The sequence below is a fragment of the Alligator mississippiensis genome, chromosome 12 (assembly GCF_030867095.1).
Source record: "Alligator mississippiensis isolate rAllMis1 chromosome 12, rAllMis1, whole genome shotgun sequence".
Classification (NCBI taxonomy): Eukaryota; Metazoa; Chordata; order Crocodylia; family Alligatoridae; genus Alligator; species Alligator mississippiensis.
Genome location: NC_081835.1, coordinates 61608855 through 61636849, shown reverse-complemented (window position 1 = coordinate 61636849; position 27995 = coordinate 61608855). Strand labels below are relative to the sequence as shown.

The following is a 27995-nucleotide window of genomic DNA, read 5'->3' as shown; positions in this document are numbered from 1 at the left end:
GAGCTACTTTCCACGCTGCCTGGGTGCCGCATGCATGTGTGCACATGCACATGGCACCTCCTGCCTGATCACCCTCCTCCTGTTCCCCCCAGCCCCAAGCAGCCCCTTGAAGGCTGGAAAAGCCAGCCTGCAAGAGGGAACCCACAGGTTCCCACATTTTTCTCCTTTACAGGAGAATCCATTTTTAAAGTGTGTTGATCTGTTTTTCTGAAGTTTGTTCATGACCCTTTCATATATTCTTGAGCTCACTTTTGGATTGTGACCCATGGGTTGAGAAATGCTGCTGTAGAGTACTGAGAGCTGCAGGTCCTTTGACATGGGGCTTGCATAAATGAGAAAGCTGCACTGGTATAACTAAACCTATCTTTTACCGTAGTGCTGAAGCCAGTGTGAATGCTCTTATTTCAGTAAAAAGCCTGCTGTAGACACAGTTTCCCTGTTGGTAGCAGTTTAGACCAAGTTTGGTCTGGGATAGTTAAGATAGAGATGCTCTTGCCTAGAGGAGGAGGTTGGACTAGATGTCCTCTTGAGGTCCCTTCCGGCCCTATTTTTCTGAGGCTGGAATAAACATTATGAAAGTGGTATAATTGTATCTGTACCAGGCTAGTTGTTCTGCATTAAAGCTTTTGTGCGTAGGCAGGGCTTAGGGGTGGCTTAGGGCTTGTCTGGACAGTAAGGTAGAGAAGATGAATTTACAGTGTGTCTGCAGCTCTGTATTGATGCCTTATGTGGAAACCCTTAAATTTTCCAAGTGGAGTAAGTTAACTTGTGAGCTTAATGTGCACAAAGATGGTCGACTTGGGTGCAGGGAGTTGCCTGGTGCTGACTGTATGTACACTGTAAATTCATAACTCAACTTACTAGAGGGTAACTTCCCTTTGTAGAGTAGTCCTCATGTTATTCAACTTGCTCCTAATCAACTTTAAGCCAAACCACAATATTCACACTCAAACCAAAATGAGAACGTTCCCACACAGCCTTCAGCTATATTGGTTTCAGTGTCCCTCTTAAGTTATCCTGGTGCAATTTTCATGTGTGGAGACATCCTTTTAAACTGGTTTAGAAACAGGTTTAATTGTGTGTTACCTTTATGTAGAGTAGACTCTCTTTAACTGACTTAAGGGGGCTTTTATGTTGACTTTTATCAGGCTTTGCTTGCACGGACCGATTTACATCTGTACTATATTCGGAGTGAGTTTAAAGGGATCAGTGTTTAAACCAATGCACCTTCAGGTGCAGGACCTGTTATTTTGGCTTAATGCTTGGACTGCATGTGCCTGGTGCTAAAGTCATCATCTTGGTACAGCATGAGCAGTACAACCTCTCTAGTGTGGATGCAGTCCTGCTGGTGCTATGATCAATATACGGTACTGCCGTGACCTTTTTTATATGAGAAAATAAGTTTTTTCTACTGAGATACAGCATCATTAACAAGTATAACTGGAAGTTGCACTGACATAACTATCAATTAAAAAAAAATCACACCGCCTTAGTGTAATATTTATGCTGGTCCAAAACTATACATGCAGCAGGAGTGTCTTTAGCATCTATGCTGCAATTCTGTCATTATAGCTTTAAGGAGGGATGTGATTTTGTCCCTCTCTTTTCTGTGCTGGCAAAAGCCCTTATGTGGATACAGTTTAAGCTGGGACAAAACAGTCCTTTGGGCAGCAGAGCTGATTTTGTTCAGACACTTGGTATAAGTTGTCAGCCAAGTGAGTCCTTTTTCACTGGTATAAACCATGCCTGCACTCTTGGTGCTTGCCAATGTAGTTATGCCAGCAAACCTTCTAAGTGTAGATAAGGGCATAATTGATCTCTCACTGACTCAAGGCCCCCTTAACCTGATTTGTGAGCATCCACACAAAAGGTCTGTGCCAAAGTTAACGCAGTTGGTTTCTAAACCACTTCAGTGGAAGCAGCACACACCTTTTTGTGGGCAGATCAAGCCAGGGTTTTCCTCACTCCTAAAACATACTAAAGATGCTAGAATGAAGTGTCCATCATTAAAGTGAAATTAGTTGTTCGGCACCTGTAACAAGGTGTGCCTCGAGATGATGCAGCCTCTTCAATTATTTACCTGGTTGATTTTCTCGCTAATTGGCAAAGTTCAATATAGTCTTGTATTGGGTCTGCCTGTTTTTAGTATGAATTAAGGAAGGCTTGTGCTTGTAGGCCTGTGCTTTATCCTTTTTTTTCCCCAAAGGAACTTGAAACTCAGCTCTTCAGGTGGGAGTCGGTTGTCATTATTCTGCTGCGCTCATTTGAAAACCCCAACATTAACATTCGGCTGATTCATTTGCAAATCCTAGGCTAATACAGAGTCAGAGAGAACAGTCGCTATCGCTGGTTGTCCAGACCCATACTTGCTTTTTAACTTGGGACTTGCTTTTTCTTATTCTTAAAAAAAAGTCATTAGAAACACAAAGAGCACGTGTGAGATTTCTTTTGGTTTAAAAGAATTATTTTCTCTGTTGACCAGCACAGTAGTAATGTTGGGTCTCGGGAAATGTTCCTTTGCAAGCCAGTATGTAGTCCTCTCTCTTTCTTTTTTGGTCTTAATTATATCAGCGCTAGCCTTGAGCTGAGAAGCAATCCAGGACTCCTCAGCTTCCTCTAGGACTGTCTCTGGCTCTCCCAAGGGCATTAGCAAGTGCTATGTGTAGCCAGGTTATAATAATCAGTACTAGCCAGCATTTGGGTTATTGCATGTATGTGGGTGGGACAGTTCTTCAAATAAAAAAGAAAAGGCAGGACTTGAATGATTTTTGCATAGCCCTTGCCTGCTCAGTGCCCCTTTCATTACCGTTCTGCTTTTTTTTTTTCCCTGCTGCATTTGAGCTCATAAAACTAAGGCCAGCTGTAAGTTGAATTTGGCTGTATGGACTAAAGTCCCATGGAAGGAATTTGGCCAATGGCAATTTTAGCTTTTCAACCCCTTCAACTGACAATTAATGATCCTCTTTATAAATGAACAGTGAAGCCTAACTCTGTTCTAACATGGCTCCCCTTGCTGCAGTACGCGAACACCTCCCAAACCATTAATATTTACATCACTATAGGTCCCCCACTAGTCCCTAATCACCCTTCTCCTCCCATGTCATGGATTGGATCCCTTCGTGCTCGGTGCTGTACAAATGCGCACGCAACAAAATAGTTTTCCTATTCGTACGCTAGGAAAGTGCCGTTCTCCCTGTTTCGCAGATGGGGAGCTAAGGTGGAGAGATGAATCGACTGGCTCAGAGCCACATAGCGCGAGTGCTAGCAGGGTCAGGACCTCAACCCTGATCTTCAGGGGTCCAATCTAGAGTCCTCGCCGTCCTTCTCCGACTCTTTGCCAGGCTAGCAGGACTCTCAGTCATGCTGTAGGCCCATCTTTCTGTTTTTATTTTTCCCCAAAGTGCTCTCCGTCCATCGTCTCTTCTCTTAGGGAGCTGGAAGACGGGAAAGGAAACCGTTCTGACCGCTCCTGGTAACTGGAGTGGAACGGCTGCCTGTAATTTCCCAATGTAAAATGCAGCCGAATCCAAGCGAGCGAGCGGTGTTTCTTGTTAAAAGTGCGCTGGGCTCAGCACTCAGATGGAAAGGGGGAGGAAAGAGCCAGCTGATTTCGTCAAAGCATTTACCTTTGCGCCACGAGCAGTGCAAAGTTCACCTTCAAAGACAAGAGCAAACTGCGATGGTGGAAACCTCCAGTAATCCACCTGGAGTGCTGAGCCCTTTGTGGGTGCTGCCGTGTTAGGCTTTCCTGGATGCACACATCATAGGAACATTTGTGTGCATCACCTGGGGCTTGGATTCATGCCAAGCTACGTTAGAAAGAAAAAAAACCTTTCCAGCCTAAAATTGTCCAGGCTGTTTCCAAGAGTCTGAGGGTTGAATGCTCAATGCCATCTTTTGTTGCCGGCATTGCACTGACTATCCAAGGCGGTTTCTAAACAGAAGGGAAAGCTCGATCTAGAAGTGCCCATGCTATAGCATCGTGGTGAAAGACTCATGGCTGATTCAGGGGAGATGCTGTGGGCGGCGGAGAGGAAACCAGGAGGCCTGGACTCTGCTCCTGCCCATGCTGCTGCCCTGTCACCTTGGCCCCCTCTGATCTCTGTCTGCCTTCCCTGTTTAGCCTGTCGGCTCATGGCAGAAGGGACTTTCTCGGTCCCTGCGTGCATGTGGGACCCTGTATCCTGCTCCTGCTCCTGGCTGGAGCCTTGTGCTGGCTGTACTCGGAGGTGTCGGGGTGGTGCCTGGCCACGTCCTGGCAAAGGGAGGTTCATGTTAGGCACGACGCTGGAGCGTACCAGTTGGCTGCTCAGCGGCAGATGGCACTTCAGGATGGCTTTTGATGCAATAGGGTAGAAAGTCCTAGGCGTTTATCTTTGAGCACAGAATAATGTTTGACTGGCATTGCTGGCGGGTACAATAGGCTATGAAACGAAGGGCACTGAAACGACCCTGATTTTACTTCTGTACCAATGGACTTCTGCCTTGACTGGATCTGGATCCCTAGTACCGTGTTGGTAGTTAATCACGGTTATTGCAGCGAGCCAGGTCTCTGCTGTGCTAGGTGCTGCAAAAACACGTTGCTTGCCCCAAAGAGTTTGCCATCCAAGTAATAGTTTGGGCATTTCTGTGTTGCCACAGAGGTGCTAAAAAGTCTCTGAAGCTACCCGATGCAGACATCACATCCGCGCTGTTGGAGCCCCCACAGTTTTAACATGAAAGCAAGCTCAGGCTCCTATTTTATTTTCCATAAGAAGTGTCGTGCTGGGTCAGGTCACATGTCCATCTTGCCCAGTGTCCTGTCTCGCAGTGTCAGAGAGTAAAGGAGGATTTATGCAGGGTCTATCCAGACTGATCCATCCTCTGCAGGGATCGCGACGCTACACCAACACCCAGTTTCTGGGCAGCACGTCAAGGGCTGACTCCAGTCAGGAGTCCAGGTTGGGATGCAAACTCTCCTGCTCATTCTCCGACATATGCTTGCTTAACTACAAATGAATACCATAGCAGAAGGTCTTTGAGAGTCAAAACTTGCTCGCTTCCCAGCAAAAATCCCTTGTTACTCATGTCTCGATACCACCTGCTCCTGACATTAGCAGCCTTTAGAAAGCTGCAGGTGTCCACGCACTCAATTCTTTACAGAAGGTGTGTGATGCATCTGAATCCTTCCAGGAGCTATATATGCAGCCGAGGAGGAGGTGACGAGGTTTATCGCGGCATTAATCCACCAACAGGGATGAGTGCTTTAGTCCATATTGACTTGACAGACCATCACTCGATTATTTATGAGCTGTTGTAAAAGCTGCTAACAAAAACGTGGCCATGTGCCTAGCGGCTTGTGTACCTCCGTTTTGGAAGGCGTGACTTGAGTACCGGTTAGAAAGGCTCATTTTCACAAGGAGCTCAGCATCCACCTTCTGAAAATCGCATCCCGCCCAGAGGTCTCAAGTCAAGGGTCCAAAGACTAAGCCCTGGAAAACCTCGGTCTTGGTATTTCTCTTTGGGAACCCACTGATGCCTTTGGAGGAAACACCTACTCTGATAATCACCAAGGAGAGCCCGAGTGGTGGCAAATCCTTCTGAATAAGCAGACTAGTACTAAACATGCTGCGTCAAAAGCGAGTTAATCTGCTCCTGCTCTTTTCCTCTTTCGCCTGCACCAGGGTGAGTTAAAGCCAGCGTCTTGATGTGGCTCGGCATGTGTTTCGAGCCGCTCCAAAATCTTGCCAAAAGAAAGAAAGAAAGGAATCTGTGGTATGTGGGCTTATCAAGTGGAGAAACAACAGCAATAATAAATGAAGGGTCTTCCAGATTATGGGACTCATAGCATCTGAAAGCAGAAGTCCAGTTTCCTAACATGGTGCAAAAAGACTCCACATCCCAGTTTTTAAGGGGTGGTTTTGTATGAGGGCTTCTACTCAATCTTTAACATGGCTGAGCTGTCCCCAAGTTGTGTTTGCAGATCCATCACGTTTGAAAGGAGGGTGGCTGCTCACGCATGTCCACGCCTAATGAAAGCTGTCCTGAAGGCTTCATGAAAGGTTCAGGGGGGGAGGACTTCTGCAGGTCCTCCGGTCTGAAGCCTGCTGTGAGCCGCACCCTGCCGGAGACTCCTGGAAGTTGTTGGGCCAGGGTCCATCTCTGTGCAGCTCGTCCCAGGATCGGGGCTGAAAGTTGCATTTGGCAAGATTTATTTTGGCTTGGGTCGTGCCCATGTTCTGCCATGGCTACCTGTAAGCATAGTGGAGGCTGCTGGGTCTAGGGAACAAGTTGTCCCCAGGCATGAGTTCAGTCGCCCCCAACCTCCCAAAGGAGCAAGGTGAGTGCTCGCTCCAGCCTGGTAGGCAAATCCAGTGGAAGGTGTTAGTAGTGTGTCCTCTTGCTACGCCACCTCCCTGCCTGGCACAAGCTAAGCCACCAGTTGCCCTTTTCTATCAGACGAATGGTGTCCACACCCAGATGTTTCTTCTGCATGTACCTCTCCAAGACGGGCAGCGGGAGACTTGGTTTTGCAGCAGAGGTTTGTATGGTAGACCTAGCCAACATCAGACTTGGCTGGGCACCAAGTGCCTTCTGTTATTCTCCTTATCTGAGACCTTCATTCACAAGCAGTAAATTTTCAGGGTGAGATAAGTAAAGTAGAAGTGCCATGGGGAAAAGTCTCTTATCCTTCAGCTTGGCAACCCCTGAGTGGCCATAAAGACAGTTTTACTGTCTTCTCCCTAAATGCCCTTTACAGCAAAATACCATTACTTTATTTTCTTTTGGCAGAAAGCCTGGAATTGCTCCCTGCATCACCTGGACAGTTGGAGTCCTTGGAGCTCTCTGCTCGCCTTGGCTTTGTACGTGGTACCTGCTGGACAGGCTCTTGCCAGATCTCTCCCAGCTTGTGCCCTGATCCCCCTTTTGAAGGCATGAGCTGACTCCCTTCAGACCAGGGTGAGCTATTGGGGCTATTGTGTGATCAGTACCTTTCACTAAGGAGGGAGCGGATAAAAGCCCAGGTGGTCCAGGCACCGGACTGCCAACTCGGGACGTCTGAGGCTCTCTCACTGGACTGCTGGGTGATCTTGGTCAAGTCCCTTCAGCATTGCTCATCTTCCCACCCTTTATCTGCCTTGTCTGGTCAGAATATATGATCTTTGGGGCAGGGGCTGGGCTAAGCACGCTGGAGCCCTAAGGGTCCATAATCGGTATTTCAGCATACAGAATCATGGGGAAATACACCCAAGAAAGATGGATGTCTATCATGCAATAATAAATACTCTTGCCAACTTGTATGGAGAAGTGTATGTTCTTCTGGCTGGTTGGGCTGGATCCTCTTCCAATTTCTGTCAAAGAAACCGCACAAACCCTGGTCGCGATTTGCCGGGCTCACCTACAAATATTACGCCTCATCTTATTTTTCAGTACAAACCGTTATCAACCCCTCCGTACTGTCGCTTGCTCCACAAACAGGAACGAACCAGCTGTAAAATGTTCCATGTTACCCAAGGAAGTGAAAAACCCACAGCCTAGGTCACAACTCGGCATGCGTGTCACAAGGGTTAGCCAGAGCAGTCGGTCGCTGGCACGACAGATGTTTCACGGGTCTTTCCTAGCTTCTTTTAAAACCATCTTTGCTGCTGCACACAGTCTTTGGGGTGCATCATTGGGGTGCATGTCATCCTGGGGGAGGGAATTAATGTGAATTCTCCATGCCAATTGTCTCTCCGCTGACTGACCCAGGCGAGCAATCCAACAAAGAAATCCTCTAAGCCTGGCTGTATTTCTGATGACTAGGTTGGCTGAGCGCAGAGCCAAAATCTGCAGCTTTGATGGATTCCATAGCGAGGAAGGCTCCAGTCCGTTGAAGAGGAACGGCCTCGAACTCGGTACAAGTGAGCTTTTTTGAACATTTGGGGCCAGGGCTTTGTTTTTAGCGTGTGAGAGAGAGAAACCAGGGAAAATGTCACAGGGCTCAGAGCGATGATTGTTAGCACAAGAGCGAGGTTTGAACTGGTAACGTCACTCATTGAAGATCTGCAACCGGCAAGGACTGCTGCTGATGTGCAAAATGTATGAGAGAAGGGATGATTTTACATGAAGACTTGTTACATGCAGGATAAGACGAGTCTCCTATTAAGCCCCCATTGGCGTATGTATAAAATTCAGTACTTATATCTGCTTAAAAGTTATGCATATGCTTAAATCCATCTGGATGTGACGTACTGTTCACACGCATGCCGAGTTGTGACCTAGGCTGTGGGTCTTTCATGGCGTGGATTGTCCTTTTATCTTATGTTTGTACAGCACCTAACACAGCTGATCCCTGGTTCGTGCCTGTGGCCCCTAGGCATTTGCACGACTGAGTAACAGTTGATTCAGCGTGTGCTCGCATGATCTGACGACTTGAGGCTTTGATTGGTGACATTAAGTAGCGCGAGCGCTCTGCGTTCGCTTTGCTCAGGGTCGTATTTTACCAGCGTGGACAAACGAACGGTGAGGTTGTCGCTGAGGACTAGAGCAGCGCATCGTGCTCCCGTCGGTGTCCCTGTGAGGAGCCATGTGTTGGCTTTCCTTGTGCGCAGTGCTTATCAGCGAGAGCTGGGCTGATGCATTCTGATTTCCAGCTCGGTCGTGAATCTCGGCATCTTAAGTTATTAAAATCTGAATTAATAAAAGCTGACATCTGCATGGGTAATGCTGTCTCAGTGGGGCAAGGACGCGGGATGATGAGTACTGAGGGTTTAAGGGGAACTGCTAATGGACTTGCTTCTTTTGCTACCCCTGAGTCTTGACTGACCTCTGTTAGCACCTGGTTAGCTCCAGTGTAGCTGCACCTCTATTCTGGTAGGACTGAGAGGCCCACAGTGGTCAGTGCCATGTGCCCACCTAGTCTTGACCTCAAGGCACTTGCAGTCCACCAGGACCAACCTGGGCATCTCCTACTCCTGACTTCATCTCGGCATCCCTGCTGCCCTCTCTGGAGTCCTGCCACCCTCCACCTCTCTCCTGGTCTTGTCTTGCTTCTGCAGAGCCCCTAAGTACCGCTTGCCATGCTCCTGGGCCTCTTATTTAAGGAAAGGAAGTAAAAGAGGGAGGAGAAGGGAAACCAAACAGCTGTGCAGCATATCCTCATCTCTTCTAGGTTGAGGTACTGAGTGGAGGAGCCGCGTTCCTGTTCTCTTGGCTGTGCGTGGCGAGAGCCTGCTTTAATTGCCGTGCATGCAACAGCCTCCCTCTCCACCTCCCGGCCTCCGACGTGGGGCAAGGGATGCGCCTGCAACCGTCTTCCACGCTTAAATAGGTCACGCCAACCTTCGTCGTCTGCCCTCCCGGAGCGTGCGAGCTCCTCGGAGCAGGGGCCATCCTTGAGGCTTGGGAAGGGGCCTGGTGTGGAAGGGATGCTTCAGCTCGTTAATAATTGGACTCGGTTCTTCCAGGGAACAAGGTTTTTTGCAGTTGGCCACTGCAGCGTTGTTCTGTATGAGCCACTGCCTGCTGAATAGCAAGGGGAGCGCACGCTTGGGCCAAATGGAGCCCTTGGAAAATAGCACTGGATCTTCAGCATCTGGTGGGGCTGGGCTGGGAGCAAGCTACTCGGACACTATGGAAAAGTGATAATGCCATGCAAAGTGACTAGCGAGCCTCCCTCCTTCCTACCCCCCTTTTAATTTTTTTTGCATAAAATGCTGTACTGCCGCTCCCAGGAGCAGCTCGTGGGAAAAGTCCTTTCTCGGCTCCGCCGTCCTCTGAGAGCTCTCATTCATATTGATGAATCGGTTGGTAAATACGCATTAAAGCCTCCTTTATGCGAGCAACAAGGATTTCCAGCGCGGCTGCTTTTGTCGCCGGGGAAAAACGCAGGGCTAGGTGCATTTTAACTAGCGTTGGGTTTGAGCTGCCAGACCCAGAACGCGAATGGCTGCAGATTCTGCAGTGCTGGTTTGCAGGTTTTTGGTTTGCAGCCATCTTTGATCGTAGCCGCTGGAGTTGCCCCAGGCAAATTAAATAGGATAAGTAGCAAGAGGGGTGGCCGAGTGGCTGCTCCCGTGGCAGTCCCCCCTGTTGTGATCATTGCTTTCTGATTTATGTGATCGGTTATTTTTTGCAAATCATGTTCCAGTAGCTCAGAGAGGGCCTGGCTAAGATTACTATCCGTGGTGTTAGGTGCTGTACAGATACGTGATGCAAGGCGTAGCCCAGCCCAATGAGCTTGCCAACTAATTGAGCAAAACGGACAAAAAGCATGTAGGAAGTATTGTTATTGTGCAGATGGGGAACGGAGGAGAATGAAAAGAAATGACTTGCCCAAGGTTGCAGCGAGAGGATGTGGCAGTACCAGAGGCCGAAACTTGATTTGTGAATCGCAGTCCAGTGATTTTAAAACTAGACCATCTCTTGTCTCCAGCTAAGTCAGGAGGGTGTAGGAAATTCCTACTGAAAATGGTGTTTGTACAATTCAGCTGTAGATCATGCATTTATAGTTGATATATCTAGAGGGAACTGGTGAGGCATGTTACCTTGATTCCAGGATCTATTATGGACACTCCCTAGATTAGTTTGCACTAAAAATTGGTCAGTCTCCATCCCCACCCCTCCTTTTTCCATCTTTATGTGGATTCTGGCTTATTAACCAATATACTGATACAAGCTTTTGACTGGTGCATGCCAAGATCTGCAGTTAGGGGTTCATGGATGTCCTGTCTTGATGGCTTTCTAAGTCGGTAGGTGTCTGAGATTCGGGCAGAGGCCTAGTTCAGAGCTCCCTGGGTAGAAGAACAGGAGGAAGATGTCACATTGCTTGCTTATTACTATTATTTTTTAAAATGTTTGAGCCTGAAGAATGGAAAAATGTTTGGAATTAGACATTTTTAACTGTCCGCCAGTGCTAAAAACAGGAAGGGTGCTTTTTCCCTGTCCATTTTTGCAATTGCAAATTATTTCTAGATCTTGAGTTATGAAAACTACTGACCAGTGCGCCCACGTGTCTGTACTTCTGCTCTGCAGTCATTCTGGCTGTCAACCCAGGACAGTAGACAGAAAACCCTCATAGCAAGACTGACATTCTGCAAAGGGGATGTGTCTTAAGATACTGATAACGAAGGAATTTTCTCAGGCAAGGGTTGATGGGGCCAGCGCGGCAGGGAGTGTTTGTGTAATTACCCTTCCTGACTGCATGGTGGCAGGAGGAGGAGGAGGGTATCAATCTCCCATCCTGGATCTGCTATCCCAGGCCCTAAGTTTGTGAAAGTGAAGATGGTGATGGGGATTTATTGGCAGTCCTAGCCTGCAAAAAGTTTTTTACATCCCATGAAGGGATCATAGAAACTGAGGGTGTGAAGGTCACATCTAGTCCAACCCCCTGTTCAGAGCAGGGCCAACTAGATCATCCCAGCCAAGGCTTTGTTGAATTGGGCCTTCAAAACCTCCAAGGGTGGCGATCCCGCCACCTCTCCAGGTAATCTGTTCCAGTGTTTCACCACGCTCCTAGTGAGAGAGTTTTTCCTAATATCCAACCTAAACCTCCCTTGCTGCAGCTTGAGCCCATTGCTCCTTGTCCTGCCATCACTGAGAACAGTCCAGGTCTGTCCCCTTGCAGGTCACTGAAGGCTGCTATCAAAGCCCCTCCCAGTCTTCTCTTCTGCAGACTAAATTAACCCAGTTCCCTCGCCCTTTCCTCATAAGGAAATTGAATTTTAGCCAGACAGATGGATAGACTTGGATCCATAAGTGCATCTTCTGTTAGCTTCTGTGTTCTTCCTGCATGCGCATGCACCATGCATGGTTTTGTTTGGTTTCTGAACTCGATGCAAAAACCTGCTCTGAAAGTGGGGACCCTCCTGAGCGTGCAAAATCTGGGCTGTCGTTGGTCTCCTGCATTTTCCCTTGGAGTCTGATTGCCTGAGTTGCCTCTGTCCCAGGCTTGGCACGATCCCATACTGTCTCCGCTTCATCCTCTTGGTTACCAAGAGGTTAATGCTCTTGTTCTGCTTCTGTCCATGAAAGTGTCTCCACTACCTAGGCACAACCGGGAATATTTATGTTTCCACATCCATCTCTTTTTAGAGATGCCATCTATGTTTGTACACATCATCTATTTTTGTAAAATTTCCCCTAAATTTAAACAAGTGTTGAGTTCTTGCTGCCATCTAATCAGCTCCTCCAAGGCTAAGTTGAAGTTCTATATTTAGTCTGGTTTTCAAGCTACGATGTTTAAAAGCAGAGCAAATAAGACTTTCTTCTAGGCACTTCCTTTGCATTTTTTTTCCTCCCTCTTCACATTTCACTGCTGCTTCTGTATTTACTCTCTCGTGATTGTGTTTCCCCCACACGTCCTAGGAGCATATGTCAGCACGACTATTTGTATACTTTTCTGAACATATTTAAAATAATTTGCCGCCAGGAAGAGTGTGTGGTCTATTTTGCCGTGAAAAGTGTAGCTGCGGTTCAGATGTGAACTGAAATATCAAATGTTTATAGAACATGACACAGCAAAGCTGTTTGCAATATGGTGCACAAGCCTCGGTGATGCCAGCCAGCTTGTTTACCCTGGTGTGCACTAGGGAGAAAAAAAAATTTGAAGCAAAAATAATGAAATGGTGTGTTTGTGTTCATCCATATTTCAGATGTGCTATTAAAAGACAGAATGTAGCAGCTCTAATTTTTTTTTTCCTCTAGAGTCAGGCAAGGACTTTGATTATTTGGACTGGACTGACCTGGGAGTGGTATGAGAAAGGCCCTGCCCTTAAGAGCTTTACGGTGAGGATCACATGGAGGAGAAAGTCTAGGTTGGACATGCTCTTTCTCCTACTCACAACTGATGGTCTCCTCTCTCCTTCAGGACCTAGGCCTTACATGAGAGCTTATGGAGGATATGTGTAGAAAGAGCATCTCCTAGACCAGGGGAGGGCAAAACATGGCCTGGGGGCCAGATCTGACCCACCAGGCCATTCTATCCGGCCTGCGGGGCCCCTAAAAAAATTAGAAAATTAATATTTATTTGCTCCTAGCTGCCTGTCAAAGATGACAGGAGCTGGGAGCAGTAGGACCCAAAGGAAGCTAGTGGCAGGACCCAGCAACAAGGTCTGCCCAGCCCTTGCCCCCCAACCAGAAACCCCTGCCTAGCAAAGGCTTCTGGCCTGGACCATGGGGCTGTTCCTGCTTCCCTGAGCCAGAAAGGGAAATGCAGCCCTCAAAATAATTGCCTGCCCCTGTCCTAGACTATCTCCCACTCACAGTGGAAGGTCTCCTCTTCCCCTCAAGACCTAACCCTGACACAAGAGCTTATGGCAGTGTGCATGTGTGCAGGCCAGCTGGTTCCTTGCTATTTCCAGCTCCTTCCATAAATGCATGCATTTTTCCTTGCAGTGAAGGACCAAGATGAACAAGGTTCAGCACTACAAGGGCAAGCAGCTCTCTGTGGGCCCTGGAGTGTAGGTGCTGCTATCCAGCTCCCTTCACCATGCTGAGTACCACAGTATTAGAGACAGGATGATGAGTGCAAGAGTTTGGGTTTAGAGGCCTTCAGTGTTTTCTTGGATGTACATGTGTCAAGTGATCAGCTTCGTTTACGCCCCTGCTCTTCCCCCTTTCTCTTGTGGTCTAGGTTGCATGGTTGGACCCTGGAAATGGGATGTCCATCCCATTCAGGGAACATAAAGGAAGAAAGAAAATCTCCTAGCTGGTGCTGCAGCCTCCGCAACCGGGAGTGAGATCCGGAGGTGGGAACATGTCGACGGTCACCTCAGCGATCCAGGCTCCTCAGGGCCCCGTCAATCCACCGCCCCCAGAAGTCACCAACCCCAACAAGCCTGGGCGGAAAACCAACCAGTTGCAGTACATGCAAAATGTAGTGGTGAAGACCTTGTGGAAGCATCAGTTTGCTTGGCCCTTCTACCAACCCGTGGATGCAATTAAGTTGAACTTACCAGTAAGCATTCCTCTTTGTATTCTGCTCCGCGAAAGCTTTGCACAGTTTGACTCCCTGTGATCGCGGCGTGAACAGATTTCTTTTTAAGTTCCCGACTCTTCATAGATTCATAGATGTTAGGGTCGGAAGGGACCTCAATAGATCGAGTCTGACCCCCTGCATAGGCATCCTCATTCTTAGTCATGTCCGGAAGGGGGGTCATTCTTCGCCAAACTGTACCCTGAATATCCAACAGACGGCCTTACTCCAACCTGATGTCTTCATGACTGCTGGAAGGGAAGTTAGTTTTGATCAAATTTTAGAAGGAGTATTTGGGGGCAGGGGGTTTATGTCTGCATTTGTGTGTGTATCTATATCTCTATAGAGCTATAGATATATGTATGTATGTACAGATGTATGCATGTATAGATATATATTTAAAGCACTTCTCAGACTCTACTGTCTCTGGGCTTTTTTTTATAGATGAGACTGTATCTGTAACATTAATCTTCTGACTGGGCTCAGAGAGACCGTATAAAGACAATGTGCTGGAGATTGTCCTGAAATATTTGGGGCAGCCGTGGCTGTTGGTGCACTAAAGAATTGCACTAGTGTTTCCGTTCCATTTGAAGCTCTCTTGGCGTTGTGTCAAGCTCAGCAAGCACGCGGGGTCGTTTTTGGTTATACTTTTTAAAGAAGCCTCCAAAAGTCCTAGTTTCTGCTGTTGAAGATCAGGAGCTCAGGTTTTTTCCTTTGGCGGTTTATACATCCGTCTCATGGATTTCAATAGGGGGGCAACAAATAATGTCTTTGTTCACATTTAGCATGAGTGTGCCTGCTTCAGGTCTCTGCTAGCTAAAATCTTTCAAAGAAAATGGGTTTGATGACGAGTTGTAGGCCCCACCTGCATTCACAGCAGCAGAGGGATTGCGGTTCGGGTTTCCCGATGTGCCAATCATCCCGAGATTTTGTGGGTTTCAGGTTCGATCCTTTTCCAGCCCCATCAGGCCCAGAACAAAAGGAGGGTTATGAAGTTGGGTGTGTGTACGTGGATACAGACATTTTACTTAGTTAAAATTTTTTAATCCCATTTGGCGACCTCTCATGTCTGCCAATACTCTACTGGTTCTAGCTTTTTAGACTGGCCCTTTCCCTCCCCCCTAAAGAAACTAGGGTTTCTGTGCAGGAAAATACCTTCCACTATAGCATTCACCCAAAGCCGCTGCCTTGCACCTGCTATTCTGTGGGGGGGAAACTCTGATTACTCCGGTAAGAAAGGGTTTTCCCATCTCCCGTTCCAGATCGAAGACACCTTACCTGTAAATTTGACTAGCTTGGGAGCACTTCAGCACACCTAGTTTAATTTAAGTTCTATTTCCAATTAGTTTTCTGGGCTTTTCCCTCCACTGTGGAGCTGAGGAAGAGCAGAAGGAAGTGCCCAGCATCAAAGGGCAACTGGATTGAAGCAGAAGCAGAGGAAATGGTCCTGGAGGCAGTGTCTGTGCCCCTTGGATTGGCAGCAAGGCTCCCATCGTGTCAGTCTCGGCCATGTAACGAGAGAGGAAGCCGAGTTCATAACTTGGCCTTTTACTGAGCTGTTTCGCCTCCATGCTCCAATTCATGCCCTCCTATTTCTCCCCAGTGATCTTGGGCAAGCAGGCAGAACTCGGTACAAAGCCTAGGCACTTCCTTCATGGAGACATGACCCCTTCCTTATACCTCTGTGCACATGGGTCTGGGCAAGCCGTCCCAAATTAGCTCGAGTGGCTTTGTGATGAGTTCTGTAATTGCATATATGATTCAAGACAGCGTGATGCTGTGATGTAAGCTCCGGAGACCTCTAGTTACCACAAGTTATTACCCGGTTTTATGGACTGGATCAAGATCTTTTGAAGTCCATAATGTTAATAGGCTCTATTTAAAGTAGTGGCCAGAAGAATAAAATGCTTTAGCACATCTGTGCCATATTTCAGTGCTGCTTCACTCCTCGGTGTCTTCTTTTTATGGATTTAGTTTCCTAGTGAGGAGTTTTTATAGCGGCTCTAAGAGCAGGTTGGGGAGAAATTTAAGGAATCGGTTGGTTGGAAGAATTGTTGCTTTTCGAGACTGGTTTAAATGCAGCCGGTCCAAGCCGGGAAACTTGAGCTGAGTCTCCCCTTCCTTCCTCAGTGGCCCCTCAAAGGGAGGCAGTTGGTGTCTCAAATCTTTCCTTGATATCGGATGCAGAGATGAGTAGAGATTATGCAGGCACCCCGGTGCCTTCACGCTGATGGTAAACGGCACCGTTTTCAAACCCCTTCTCTGGGGGACAGTCCTGGGTCACTGCAGAATTTGCAGGTGCATAAATCCAGTCCAGATGAGGCACCAGCTGACGTGGGGACCCCGGGTGAGAGGTTTTCAGGAAGCCTGTTCACTGCGATTTTTAGGCAATGCTGCGTCCCATCTGTCCAATGTCCACTTCTGGAAAGCTTGTCTATTAGCAATCATCCATTACCTGGCATCATGGCATCTTCTAGGAGCTCACCTGATCCGGGCTCAAGGCCTTGTAGTTGTAATGTAGACAGCTGACACGACTATCTGGTTGTCCATATATAAAAATGCCCTTGATCTGTAGTGAACCTGGACTCTCAGCTGGGTTCAGTTTAGCTATGTAGTATCCCTCCGTTCTGCATTAGAAACCACAAGTGAATTTATAACCATGCAGGGAGCAGCAGGATTCAAACCAGGTTCCAAAAGCTTAGTGGAAAAACCCCTATTTTTCCCTGATCTTTATGTGCAAAATACAGTATTATTATATATGTATCTTTTTAAACAGAGATAATCCCTTTTTGCTCAGCAGGAGAGGACTATATATTCACGTTCGCATAAGAAATTCTGAGGTTTATTCATAATGTCCCTTTTCACGAGTGAAGAATGGGTTAAAAGCTCTCGGTTTTGGAGTAAGTGAAAGCAGAGCTTCTCCTAGGAGTCTGAGCAAGGAGCAGGAGCGTGTTTTATGCATGCTCAGAAGCAGAGAAAGGTGCATCATTGCCGCTGAACAAAACCCTCTGAGCCAGTATTGTCAGGTGTTAATGCCTCTTTCTTTTTCTTGAGCAGGATTATCACAAAATAATCAAAAACCCGATGGACATGGGGACGATCAAGAAGCGGCTGGAACATAACTATTACTGGAGTGCCAGTGAATGTATGCAGGATTTCAACACAATGTTTACAAACTGTTATATCTACAACAAGGTAAAGGAGCCAAGCAATCGGTATAGCATGTGAGGCTATTACGCTGTAACATTTTAACTTGGGATAACTCCCAAGTTAACTCGGGTTAACTTTGTGTGCAAAGCCCTTCTTGCCGCGCTTTGAAATGCCGCTGATGGCAGTCGCGTTTTTTTAAGCAAAGCTGTTTTTATATGTTTCTTCCCGGGCATCAGTATAAATGCTGATCTGTTCTAAAGTAGGTAGAGTTCTTCCTATCTTGGGGATTGAGCAACTTGAGACTTTTCAGCCCTTCAAATTGCATTTAGGAAGTCTTTCTGATTAGCTGGCGCTTGTCCGTCATTATGTAGGTGTGATGTGGAACCTAAGTGCTAAGTGTTACGTCTCCTTGTCTAGTAAATGGTAACTAAAACCATTACCCTCTTAGCAGCAAGGGGCAGGATGGTAAATCCTATCATAAGTCGTTCTGCCCCTGCCTTGCCAGCTTTTGTGCGCTTTGTCAGTAGCTTATTGATTGTGCGTGTGTGTGCGCGCGTACGTGCTCGTGTATTTAAAGTGCATTTTATTCCTCATAGTAGTTTTCTGAAGACCATTTGTCATCATTGACTCCAGCTAGGGAGAAAGTTGGACTAAACAAATTTAATTAGTTTATGCTACAGAGTGGGGGGGACCTGTTTCTGATATCATGGCAGGGGGAATGAGAGCTCATCTGTTCCAGCTCGTTGCCTCCAAGCTGATATATAGCACAGCGTTGATTTGGGCTCCACAAGATGCTGTCATCTTATTCTCCTGTATTTCAAGGCTGTAGCTTGCTAGCTAGTCCAGGACAGAAAGGAGAGAGAGGGAAAGCAGTATTTTAATTTTCAGAGCTAGGAGAGAGTTAGGTAGTTGGAAGAGACTGTCCAACCTCCTGCCTAAATGTGGGATGTGCTGTTTCTAAACCATCCCAGAAAAATGCTTACTGGCATCATCTGAAAAAAAAAAACGTAGGGAAGGAGATGCCAAAACTTCCTGGGTAACTTGTTCCATTGCCTTATCGTTCATACTAAGAAGTGTTTTGTGAGCGTCAGTCTAAATCTTCTTTGCTGTATTTTAAACTGCCTCTTGTCTTGCCTTCCTGCAGCGGGGGAGAACAGGTGTTTTCCCATATCTGTATGGCAGCTTTTCAAATATTTGAGTATACTGTCATGTTGCATTATGGAGCCTGTCCTGTTTTCCAGGCACCGAAGGCACCGTGACATGACGTGACATTGGTGCCTTCAGTCCCTGGAAAACAGGACAGGCTCCTGCCAAGAGAGGAATGAAACCATGAACTTGTAAGGGTTGTCAGCGTGTCTGTGTGCTCCTCGGATGTGAGCGATGCTAGCGCCGCCTTGTTCTCTGCCCCCGCAGCCCACAGATGACATCGTCCTCATGGCTCAAGCCCTGGAGAAGATTTTTCTGCAGAAAGTGGCCCAGATGCCTCAAGAGGAAGTTGAATTGTTGCCGCCGGTTCCAAAAGGCAAAGGTCGCAAGCCAGCAGCAAGCGGACAGAGTGCAGGTTAGTAGCCGACCAGGTTCGTTTAGGTGCGAGAAGGCTGTCGGTGGTCCCCGACCTAACTTCTGCCCTCCCTCACTAGTCAAACATGGAGGAGGATAGGAAAGGAGCACGGCCTCACGCTTAGGACAATGCAGCTGGGCCAAAGTCATCTGGATCCTGCTCACCCACCGATTCGGGGCTTGTCTGTTTGCATAAGACATTCGCATGGCTCTTGTAACAAAACTGCCTCAGCAGCTTGCAGGCTGTCCTACGTTCATCCTCACAGCATCCCTGTGAAGTGGGGCAGTGCTGTTTCCCCCATTGTACAGCTGGGAAACTGAGGTATGAAGCAAGTAGGATCCAGCTCTACGGAGTTGCTTAGGTGCCTCACGCCCATTGATTTCTATGGGGGCTAGGTACCTAAATACCTTTGCACCCTATGTGATTAGCCCATGGTCACACAGGAAATGTGTAGCAAAGCAGGGACTTGGACCAGGTCTCTTAAATCCTTCCAAGCACCCTAAGTCCCTGGCTTGCTTTCCTGTCTACACCCAGATTGGCACCAGGGTAATGAGAGAGGTGCTTTAAAAACTGTTGGGTTAAGATAGTTCAGAAGATGGTGCGAGCGCGCTTAGGTCAGTTGGAAGTGGGTCTGTTTCTAATTAGGGTGATTTGGATCAATCCGAAGGCTCGTTTGTGGTAAGCTGCCTTTCCACTGAAATCAGATTGCCCACGCTAGGGTTTGTGCTAGTTTAGCTGAGCATGGGATCCAACCCCCAATTTGTACAGCTGCAAGTCTTTGTGTTAAACAGCTCCAACTTGCAGCTTTGGGCAAATTCCCCAAATCCCGTTTGTGCCTCAGTTTCCCTGTGTCAAGCACAGCTAAAACTTTGCAGGGATGCTGTTACACGTGGGGTGATGTGCTTGTGAGGACCCTTTGGCGAGAGTTGTTGCAAAAATGCAAAAGATGCGTATCACTTTAGCCTGGTAGGAAATATTGCCGTGAATATTCCCCCTCTTTTTGAACCTTTGCACCTCCTAAAATGCCGCGCTGTGTAGTGGGTAGAAGCCTGCATCTGTATAACGGGGGCAGGACAGGAGATCAGGTTCAAAGCAAAGCCGGATTGAATCCAGTTGGATTTTTCCCCCCAGTCCCTCGCTGCTTTGCTCAGCGCAGGCTGTCGGGGGGGTACTAGAGACGGTGCTGTTCTGGGACCGGGCTTGGCTTGCGTGTGGGACTCCCGACAGCGGAAGGGCCTGTCACTTCCCATAGTATCTGGAGGCAACAGCCCCTCCTGTTGAGCATGGCTGCTACATCACTCACGTTGAATCTTGTTGTCCCAAAGGAGCACAGCAGGCAGCAGCCGTGTCCTCTGTCTCCCCGCCGGCCCCTTTCCAGAACGTCCCTCCCGCCGTGTCGCAGACGCCGGTTATCGCTGCCACGCCAGTGCCAACCATCACTGCAAACGTCCCGCCTGTCACTGCCCCTCCCGCCGCCGCTCCCCCTCCTCCCGCCGCGCCGATCATGCCGGTGGTTCCTCCGACGCCACCGGTAGTCAAGGTAATCCAGAAGTCCAAGGCCCTTTCTCTCTGGGATCCGCAGTCGCGGTAGGCGGCATGGTGCCATAACCGCTGGTTAGAAACAAGTCGTTTCCATTTGCGTTTGCCTTGCCAGCTCTCCAGCCATCACTGAAGTTAAAGCCTTTTGGAGGTCACAAGCCTGAATCCCACCTCTGTCCAAGGAATCTCTCCTTTGCAAGAGTTTGGTAGACTTGTCCCTTTACGGTTTGCAGAATCAAACCTAAATAATATAAAGTTTGCAGAATCGAGCTTAAAGAATAGGTGAAGGCCTTTCCAGCGCCACTGCGCAGTTCAGTAAGAGTCCAGCCCTGCAGTCTTGCCTCTAATGTAGGCACTGGGAGTCGTGCCTCAGTGATGCCTTCAGGCTGGATCTCCCGGTAGAGGGTATTGGCATTGTCTGCCCATTTCAAACCAGTACTGTCACTGTGAGGAGCAAGTTCCACTCCCCAAATCCCCTTTCCTGACTGTGCTCTGCTTCTGGTTGTGTCCCTGCATAGTGCAGTTCAGGTTGTCAGTTTGCTTGCTTAGTGGAGGGCAGCATTACGATCAGGAGCAATGCAATGGTAATATGGCTTGGGAACCCAAAGATTTCTTTCCTGCTTGAAATTTAACTGCAAACTCTTGGTGCTGACTGGAGAGGCAGAGTTGCCTAGCAAACGATGCTGCATGGAGACTCAGGAGACCTGACTTGTTTTCTTGCCTCTGCTGCTGGCCTGCTGGGTGACCATGGGCAGGTCACTTGTCCTCTCTATTTCAGTTTCCCCATCTGTAAAATGGGGAGATGGATTCTGAGCACCTCTGTGAAGCGCTTGGAGACCTACTCACTGGAAATGCTAGATGAGAGCTAGGTATAATTATTTGTAGAGTTATAAACAACAATAATCTGGAATTATTCGTTGTTTATAAGCCGATACCACCCAGAGGCTAACGAACGTGTGCCGGGTGAGATCCAAATATAGTTAAGCGGCGTTGCTATTAATGGGGTACTACAGTGTGAAAGCTTTTTGCATGCTACCCTCTAATCAAAGAGGGCACCATCGTGCTGGAGCTACCTGTGTCATAAGTTTTCAAATTAATGCCACAAGTTGAGGTAACGTTGCAGCTGCAGGAGTTAGGGGCACAGAGCTTTCTTCCTTCCCCAAATGCAGCTTCCATTTAGGAATGGAGGAGGAAGAGATTGCTTCAGGTATTCCCTCCCTCCTTTCCCTCCTGTTTCCCCCCACAAAGTCCTTTTTTTAATCCTGATATAATCCATGAACAAGCAACTCTTTTGCTCAGGATCAGCTTGTACATAGGCATATTTCCCTTCCACGTTACAGAAGCAACCAAAATTAGAGTGGTTGAAGTAACACTTCAAAGCGGTCACTGCTGCAAAATGCTCTTCTCCCCACCAGATTCACAAGGAAAGCTAGTTTTTTTCAGAGGAATAAGAGCTGCTGGGGAGAAGAGGACAGGAGGAATTGCACTGTGGGTCTTCATGGCCTGTATGTGGTTTGTTTTGCTTGGGGCCAGACCGTGAAGTGCTTGCTGTCCTGCATCGGGCATTAACTACCCGGTGTAGTTCTCCTGAATACAGGTGTCATAACTCGCAAGCCTTCAGTGAACGTGCCAGGTTACAAAATAGGGCCTGACCTTGCATGTTAGTGTCCAGCTCCATTTGCTTCATTGTAGTAATGCCCAAGGGTTTGCTTCTCCTATCACTTAACACCTGTGATATCGGGATGGGGGGCGGATATTGAGGCCCCGGGACTTGTGCCAGTGTCAGGCCCCCGGTTGGCACCTGCTTACGTAGGCTGTTGGCTGGACAAACATTCACAACCTCTGTCTGCTCTCTCACCTTTCAGAAAAAGGGAGTGAAGCGAAAAGCAGACACGACCACCCCCACCACGTCCGCCATCACTGCCAGCCGGAGCGAGTCGCCCACGCCGTTGTCCGACCCGAAGCAGGCGAAAGTGGTCGCGCGGCGCGAGAGCGGCGGCCGACCCATCAAACCACCAAAGAAAGACCTCGAGGATGGGGAGGTCCCGCAGCACGCGGGGAAGAAGGGCAAACTCTCTGAGCACCTCAAGTACTGTGACAGCATCCTCAAGGAGATGCTCTCTAAGAAACACGCTGCCTACGCATGGCCCTTTTACAAGCCTGTCGATGCAGAGGCCTTGGAATTACATGACTATCACGATATTATCAAACACCCTATGGATCTCAGTACTGTTAAAGTATGTCCACGTTTACCACCTCTTTTATAGGGTGCCTTAACTCCTCTGGTGGCGAATATAAGATGGGCAAGAGCTCTTGAAGAGGGGCAGCACTTGGCCGGGGAGGGGTGGTGGAAAATTAACCTGAGGTGTGGAACATTTGGAGGTTTTACCATTTGGTTTCCCTTTCTCCATGTCCTGGAACAGTTTCCCCTGCTCTCTATTCCAGACAATCGGATGCTAGCCGCTCTCTTTGCAGATAGTCTGGCTGTTTAAACCAATGCGGCAGGCTCTGAAGTGCTGATGAGCAGTGTTTTACAGGGTTTCATCACTAGGGCACCATATATACAGCAACCACTACCTTCCTCTCTGTTACTGGTTTGGCTTTGTATGGCCCTATGTTGTGGGACTTCACATGGGAGCTGAACATGACCTGGTCGTTGGACGGTGGCTGATCTTGCAAATGTAGCAGTATTACGAGTTGGCGGTAGTTCCCGGCTGCCTCTTTCAAAGGCAGCTCTTTCAGCTTACCTTGTTATGGTCCAATCTGCAGGATGCTTTTATTTAGGGGAGTAAAGGTTTCTCTGAATCCTTCTGGAGTATCCTTGAAGGTTTCCTATTCTGCCTTCTCATCTTTAGGGCTCCAGATTGCTACTGCTGTTTTGCCGGTCAGCTGGCTGTAGGACTCTCAGTTGGCAGAGGTGAGATGTTCCTCCATGTGCAGGAGGCTAAGGCTGTTTCTGCTAGCTTTTGCTGTTACGTCGAGGGTCTTCTCTGGGTGAAGCCAGTGAATGATGCTTTCTAAAATACCCATGTGATGTAAGACCAACAATGCGCCCCAGTCTCTGTCATTGCATGAACATGAGCCTGCAATGCGATGCTGCGGCTAGTAAAGCAACCAAAACGCTGGCTTGCATCCATAGATGCTTCTCAAGCAAATCCCGGGACGTCATTCTCCCCCTGTACTCGGCCTTAGTGAGGCCGCAGCTGGAGTACTGCGTCCAGTTTTGGGCTCCACAATTCAAAAAGGATGTGGAGAAGCTTGAGAGAGTCCAGAGAAGAGCCACGCGCATGATCAGAGGTCAGGGAAGCAGACCCTACGATGACAGGCTGAGAGCCCTGGGGCTCTTTAGCCTGGAAAAGCGCAGGCTCAGGGGTGATCTGATGGCCACCTACAAGTTTATCAGGGGTGACCACCAGTATCTGGGGGAACGTTTGTTCACCAGAGCGCCCCAAGGGATGACGAGGTCGAATGGTCACAAACTACTACAAGATCGTTTCAGGCTGGACATAAGGAAGAATTTCTTTCCTGTCCAAGCCCCCAAGGTCTGGAACAGCCTGCCACCGGAGGTTGTTCAAGCGCCTTCATTGAACGCCTTCAAGATGAAACTGGATGCTTATCTTGCTGGGATCCTATGACCCCAGCTGACGTCCTGCCCTTTGGGCGGGGGGCTGGACTCGATGATCTTCCGAGGTCCCTTCCAGCCCTAATGTCTATGAAATCTATGAAATCTATTTAAGTACCTTGGCAGATGTGCCCCAGTCTCTGTAAGCACTGTAGCCATGGTCCAGCACACTACATCATGCTGTAACAATGCTATAGTTTGGGGGTACTACAGCAGGATGTTCTCCCTAAGAGGTGGGCATTTTGTCAGTGTGGCCTGCTACGCTGTACGTGAGGCTAGGTGCTAACGTTCCTGACCCTATCTCTGACACCAAGGGCTTGGATGAGTGACTTCACCTTCCTGTGCCTCAGTTTCCTCCCTGCGCTCTGTAAAATGTGTATGCGAATGCTTACCTACCTCACAGGGGTGTTGTGAGGACAGCAGTCTGTAAGGCACTTATCCAAGTGCAAAGCAGTATGATCTCCAACGCTGAGTCCAGGGCAGTCAGCTCCGTGCTGGCAGAGACACCACAAGCAGCCCCTTTGGGAGTCGTGGCCCAGCCCTGGCATTGTGAGCTTCCACGGGCCTTCACTCCTTTAAGCCAGAGCCATCGTTGCACTCAGCATCTCTCTTTTTAGATTTACCACCGAGCCAACCCGAGCTAAAGGCCTCCAGCACTTCTTGGAAGGAGGCAAAGTAGAGTGGAGCTTGCGAGTGAGGAGGATGCTGGTGTGGACTAGAGCAGTGTTTCTCAACCTTTTAAGTAGCAAGTACCCCCTAACTTCTGAAAATGTTAATAAGTACCCCAACACTCAGTTTTCCAGGGGGGTTTATATTTACACACTAATGTGTGCTATATGTTGAAAGAAGGGCTGTGTATATAAGGCCATGATATGACAGATGTCTGATCTGGTGTGGCCACTTTTTACACCAGGGGTGCACAACTCAAGTATGTACCTGGGCTAGAAGTGATGTTGCCCAAAGGTAGGAGGGCTGAACCCAGGGCCAAATTCTTACTGGGGAGGGCACACCAAATTATTACTGGGGAATTTTAATGTGCGGTGCACCAAATTTTTTGCCATAGTTTTGAGAGGAAAAGGGGATGAGAGAAAGAGTGTTGGGGTACCCGTGTACCCCCTGCCTGTGTCTCGCATACCCCCAGGGTACACGTACCACAGGTTGAGAAACTATGGGCTAGAGGATGGTGACTAGAGGAGGCTGGGGGGGTGTCTTGAATTGCAAGCCAGATGTGGGCAGCAGCACGTAGCGGCTCTGGAAAAGGTTGGATTGAATCTGGGAGACTGGAAGACATTTCAGTGCTGACTATGGACAGGGCTTCAGAGTTTTATTTATTAGGTTTCCCTTCCCCCAGGAGCCTGGAGAGGTGTAGCTGGCATCTCGCCGTCCTTGGGTGATAAGCAGTGGAGGCTCTTGGCTGTGTCCTGTTGTGAGGACAGTCTTCCATCTCCTGCATGGGTCCCATTGAAGTCAGTGGGACTTATGAGGCTTCATCCATATAAATTGGATCACCAGACCATTACTGGGTCACTCCCAGATGTCACCAGGTCCCGTTTTCGTCGTAGCCAGTGGCAAAACTCTTGTTCGTGGCACAGCCAGCAGGATGGGGCCCCAATTGGGACTTTCTTATTGGTATTTGAGTGCTCCTTCTTGGGTCCTCTTGGAGCAGCTGCGGATGTGGTTGGGCTGGCTAATTATGAAGCACTTAGGCTGGCTGGATGTCCACTGCTCAGTAAACTGCATGTGCTGTGTCCACAGTATTACTAGCTCGCATGCCACCGTCCATCTCGCAAGGGGGTGAAGATACCGGATGGATTTAATGGGAGTTGGGGAGGATATTTGTTTCTACCTCAAGCCTTTACAGCTTGCACGACACTGATTGTAATTGTAGTAATAGGATTATTTTGGCTATTGGTAGCATCTTCCCTAGTAGTCTGCACAGAACAGTCCCTAAATCATAGGTAGCCAAGTGTCCCTTGACTAACCCACTCAGGCAGTACATTAACACCAACAAGACTTTATATGGCCTCCTTGAGCCGGCAAGGCACTGAGCGCATTCAAGTCTGCTTGTCTTAGTTTTATGGCATGTGAAGAAGGCAAGTAGGAAGAAAGAGGAGTGACATTCTGACTCTGTTGAAATCAATGGCAACGTTATCGTTGCTTCTAGCAAGGCCAGGGTTTTGTCCAAGGATTATATAGGAGTACAATGCTTTAGACAAGTTGTGTGCTATTAAGATGTAGACATCTCTGGTTTTTGTCTGGCTTTGCATTGATGCTCAGCTCCTTCCTTTCAATCCATGTTCTTATGGACCTTGAGTCCTTTCTTTGATCTGATTGCACTGTTTAAGCAACTGAGTGGTGTTCTGCCCCTTGCTTACAGCTGTGTAGAAGATGTGAGACAAGTCATGGCTGCTGCATAATCCTTTATATGCATAGATGCCGGAGCTGACTTTCATATAGTGCTGTAGTTACTCAAATATTAAATGAGGTTTTATTCCCCAATAAATGTGGGGGGGAAGCTCCTTGTCCAATATCCACAGACAAGCAAACCTCATTAAATACATTATCATTAAACTGCTGCCTAAAGCAGCATGTGCTGAATAACGGAAACCAACTATGAAGTTGATTAAATGCAGCCAGTACTGAGCAAGACTATAAAACACATGGCCCATATTGGGCAAACATACTTATGAGAACCTGTCACAAAGATAGGTTAATTTAGCCTATATGAATAAGATATATTGTAGTGCCCATGGCACTAATCCATGATATATCACTGTATACCTATATATAATATATACAATATAGTGTGTGTGTATAATATATACAGTATATAATACAGTGAGATGTATATATACACACACATAGACACACTATATATACACTTACCCAGCAGGGGCGATAGCATGATGTTGCTGTTGGCCCAAGTGGTTTTACTGTATTTGGCAGGGGAGATCCCCTTCTTTCCAGCCTTGAATGACTTGATGTAATTGAGGGTGGAAACCTGCCCATTGCATTGTGGATGGGCACTCCTACGAGAGTCTGCTGTAGCTTCCCGATGGGAAGATCTCGGTTATACATTTTATGGCAATGGGGGGTTGCTCTTGGGTTTTCCCTCCATCGTGTTCCTACAGCCTTTTGGTTAGGGGCAGCCGAAACTACGGAGCATCTGAATCCCAAGGTTTCTGGGCTTGGGGCTTGCACGTAGGATGCCTGCCATGGATTTGGGAGTATCTGAAACCCAAGACCAGTGAGTCTGGGAGGTAGGATACGAGCTGGTGGTACCGCAACACAGACCTGAACAACTCTAACTCTGCTCAGTCAATGGAGTTTGGAACTGATTTGGCTAATTTGGCTTAAGGCATGAAATAAAAATAAAAAAGTTTGTACTATATGTAAGTAAGTATAAAAGTTCTGCTTGAAAGTGTGTTTATGGAGTAGCTGTGCTAAAACTTGCAGAAGTTTCAGAAAAAGTCAAATGACTCATTCGTGGCTGAACAAAGTCTATGGTACCTGTAGTAATTTGCCTACTTTCAAGTAACTAGAGGTGTGCTCATTTCAAAATCAGCACTTTGAAATTTGCCCCTCACTTCCCCATGCTCAGGGGGGGGCAGCGTGAGACAGCAAGGGATGGAGAGGGGCTGCAAGAGGATGAAGTTGAGGGGGCAGAGGACAAAGGGGCCATGCAACACTCCCCCCCCCAGATTTATTTTCTCTGCTGTAGCAGTGGGAAAGGGACAAATTTAAGGCAAACCTCCAATAATTAGATTCTATACCTGGAAAATTATAACAAATGTATACATTTTCCATATATACAATTGAATTTTTTGTGGGGGTGTCATAATCAGGATTCTCTTATATTTGAGTAAATATGGTAGGGGTTGGGGTTTTTTTGTAATAATAAGGTCTCTTTTTGAAGCCCTGCCTGGTATTACTTTCTTCTGAAACATTTTACTCTTCCTCCAGGTTGAGGGAACCTGATTTCCCAGGGAAGGGTATTGTGCATTGTGGTGACGGTGTAGGAATAATATACACGAGCAACTCGCAGCTAACAGAGTATCTTAAGAGCTAGAGGGCTTTACCTGCTGCAAGGTGTTGATTCATCTCGGTGGTCCTGACAGTTTTGGTGTGAAGACCACGACACCTATTCCTTTAAACAAATGCTGAGTGCATAATGTAGAAAGAAATCTGGT

General features: G+C 47.8%; 1 protein-coding gene across 5 annotated transcripts in view; it reads left to right on the top strand.

Annotated features, from left to right (window-relative positions):
• Positions 1-27995, top strand: part of BRD3 (bromodomain containing 3) — a 55476-nt gene that overhangs the window by 13960 nt on the left and 13521 nt on the right. For 3 of the 5 annotated variants that reach the window (XM_059715661.1, XM_059715662.1, XM_006260977.4), the window contains 6 exons: positions 12664-12744; positions 13592-13915; positions 16991-17128; positions 18497-18644; positions 19970-20184; positions 22049-22420. In XM_059715661.1, coding sequence (XP_059571644.1) covers positions 13715-13915; positions 16991-17128; positions 18497-18644; positions 19970-20184; positions 22049-22420 — 1074 coding nt within the window. In that variant the 5' untranslated portion in view covers positions 12664-12744; positions 13592-13714. The remainder of the gene's footprint in view (positions 1-12663; positions 12745-13591; positions 13916-16990; positions 17129-18496; positions 18645-19969; positions 20185-22048; positions 22421-27995) is intronic. The other 2 variants (XM_059715663.1, XM_014603763.3) reach the window with 1 other exon arrangement.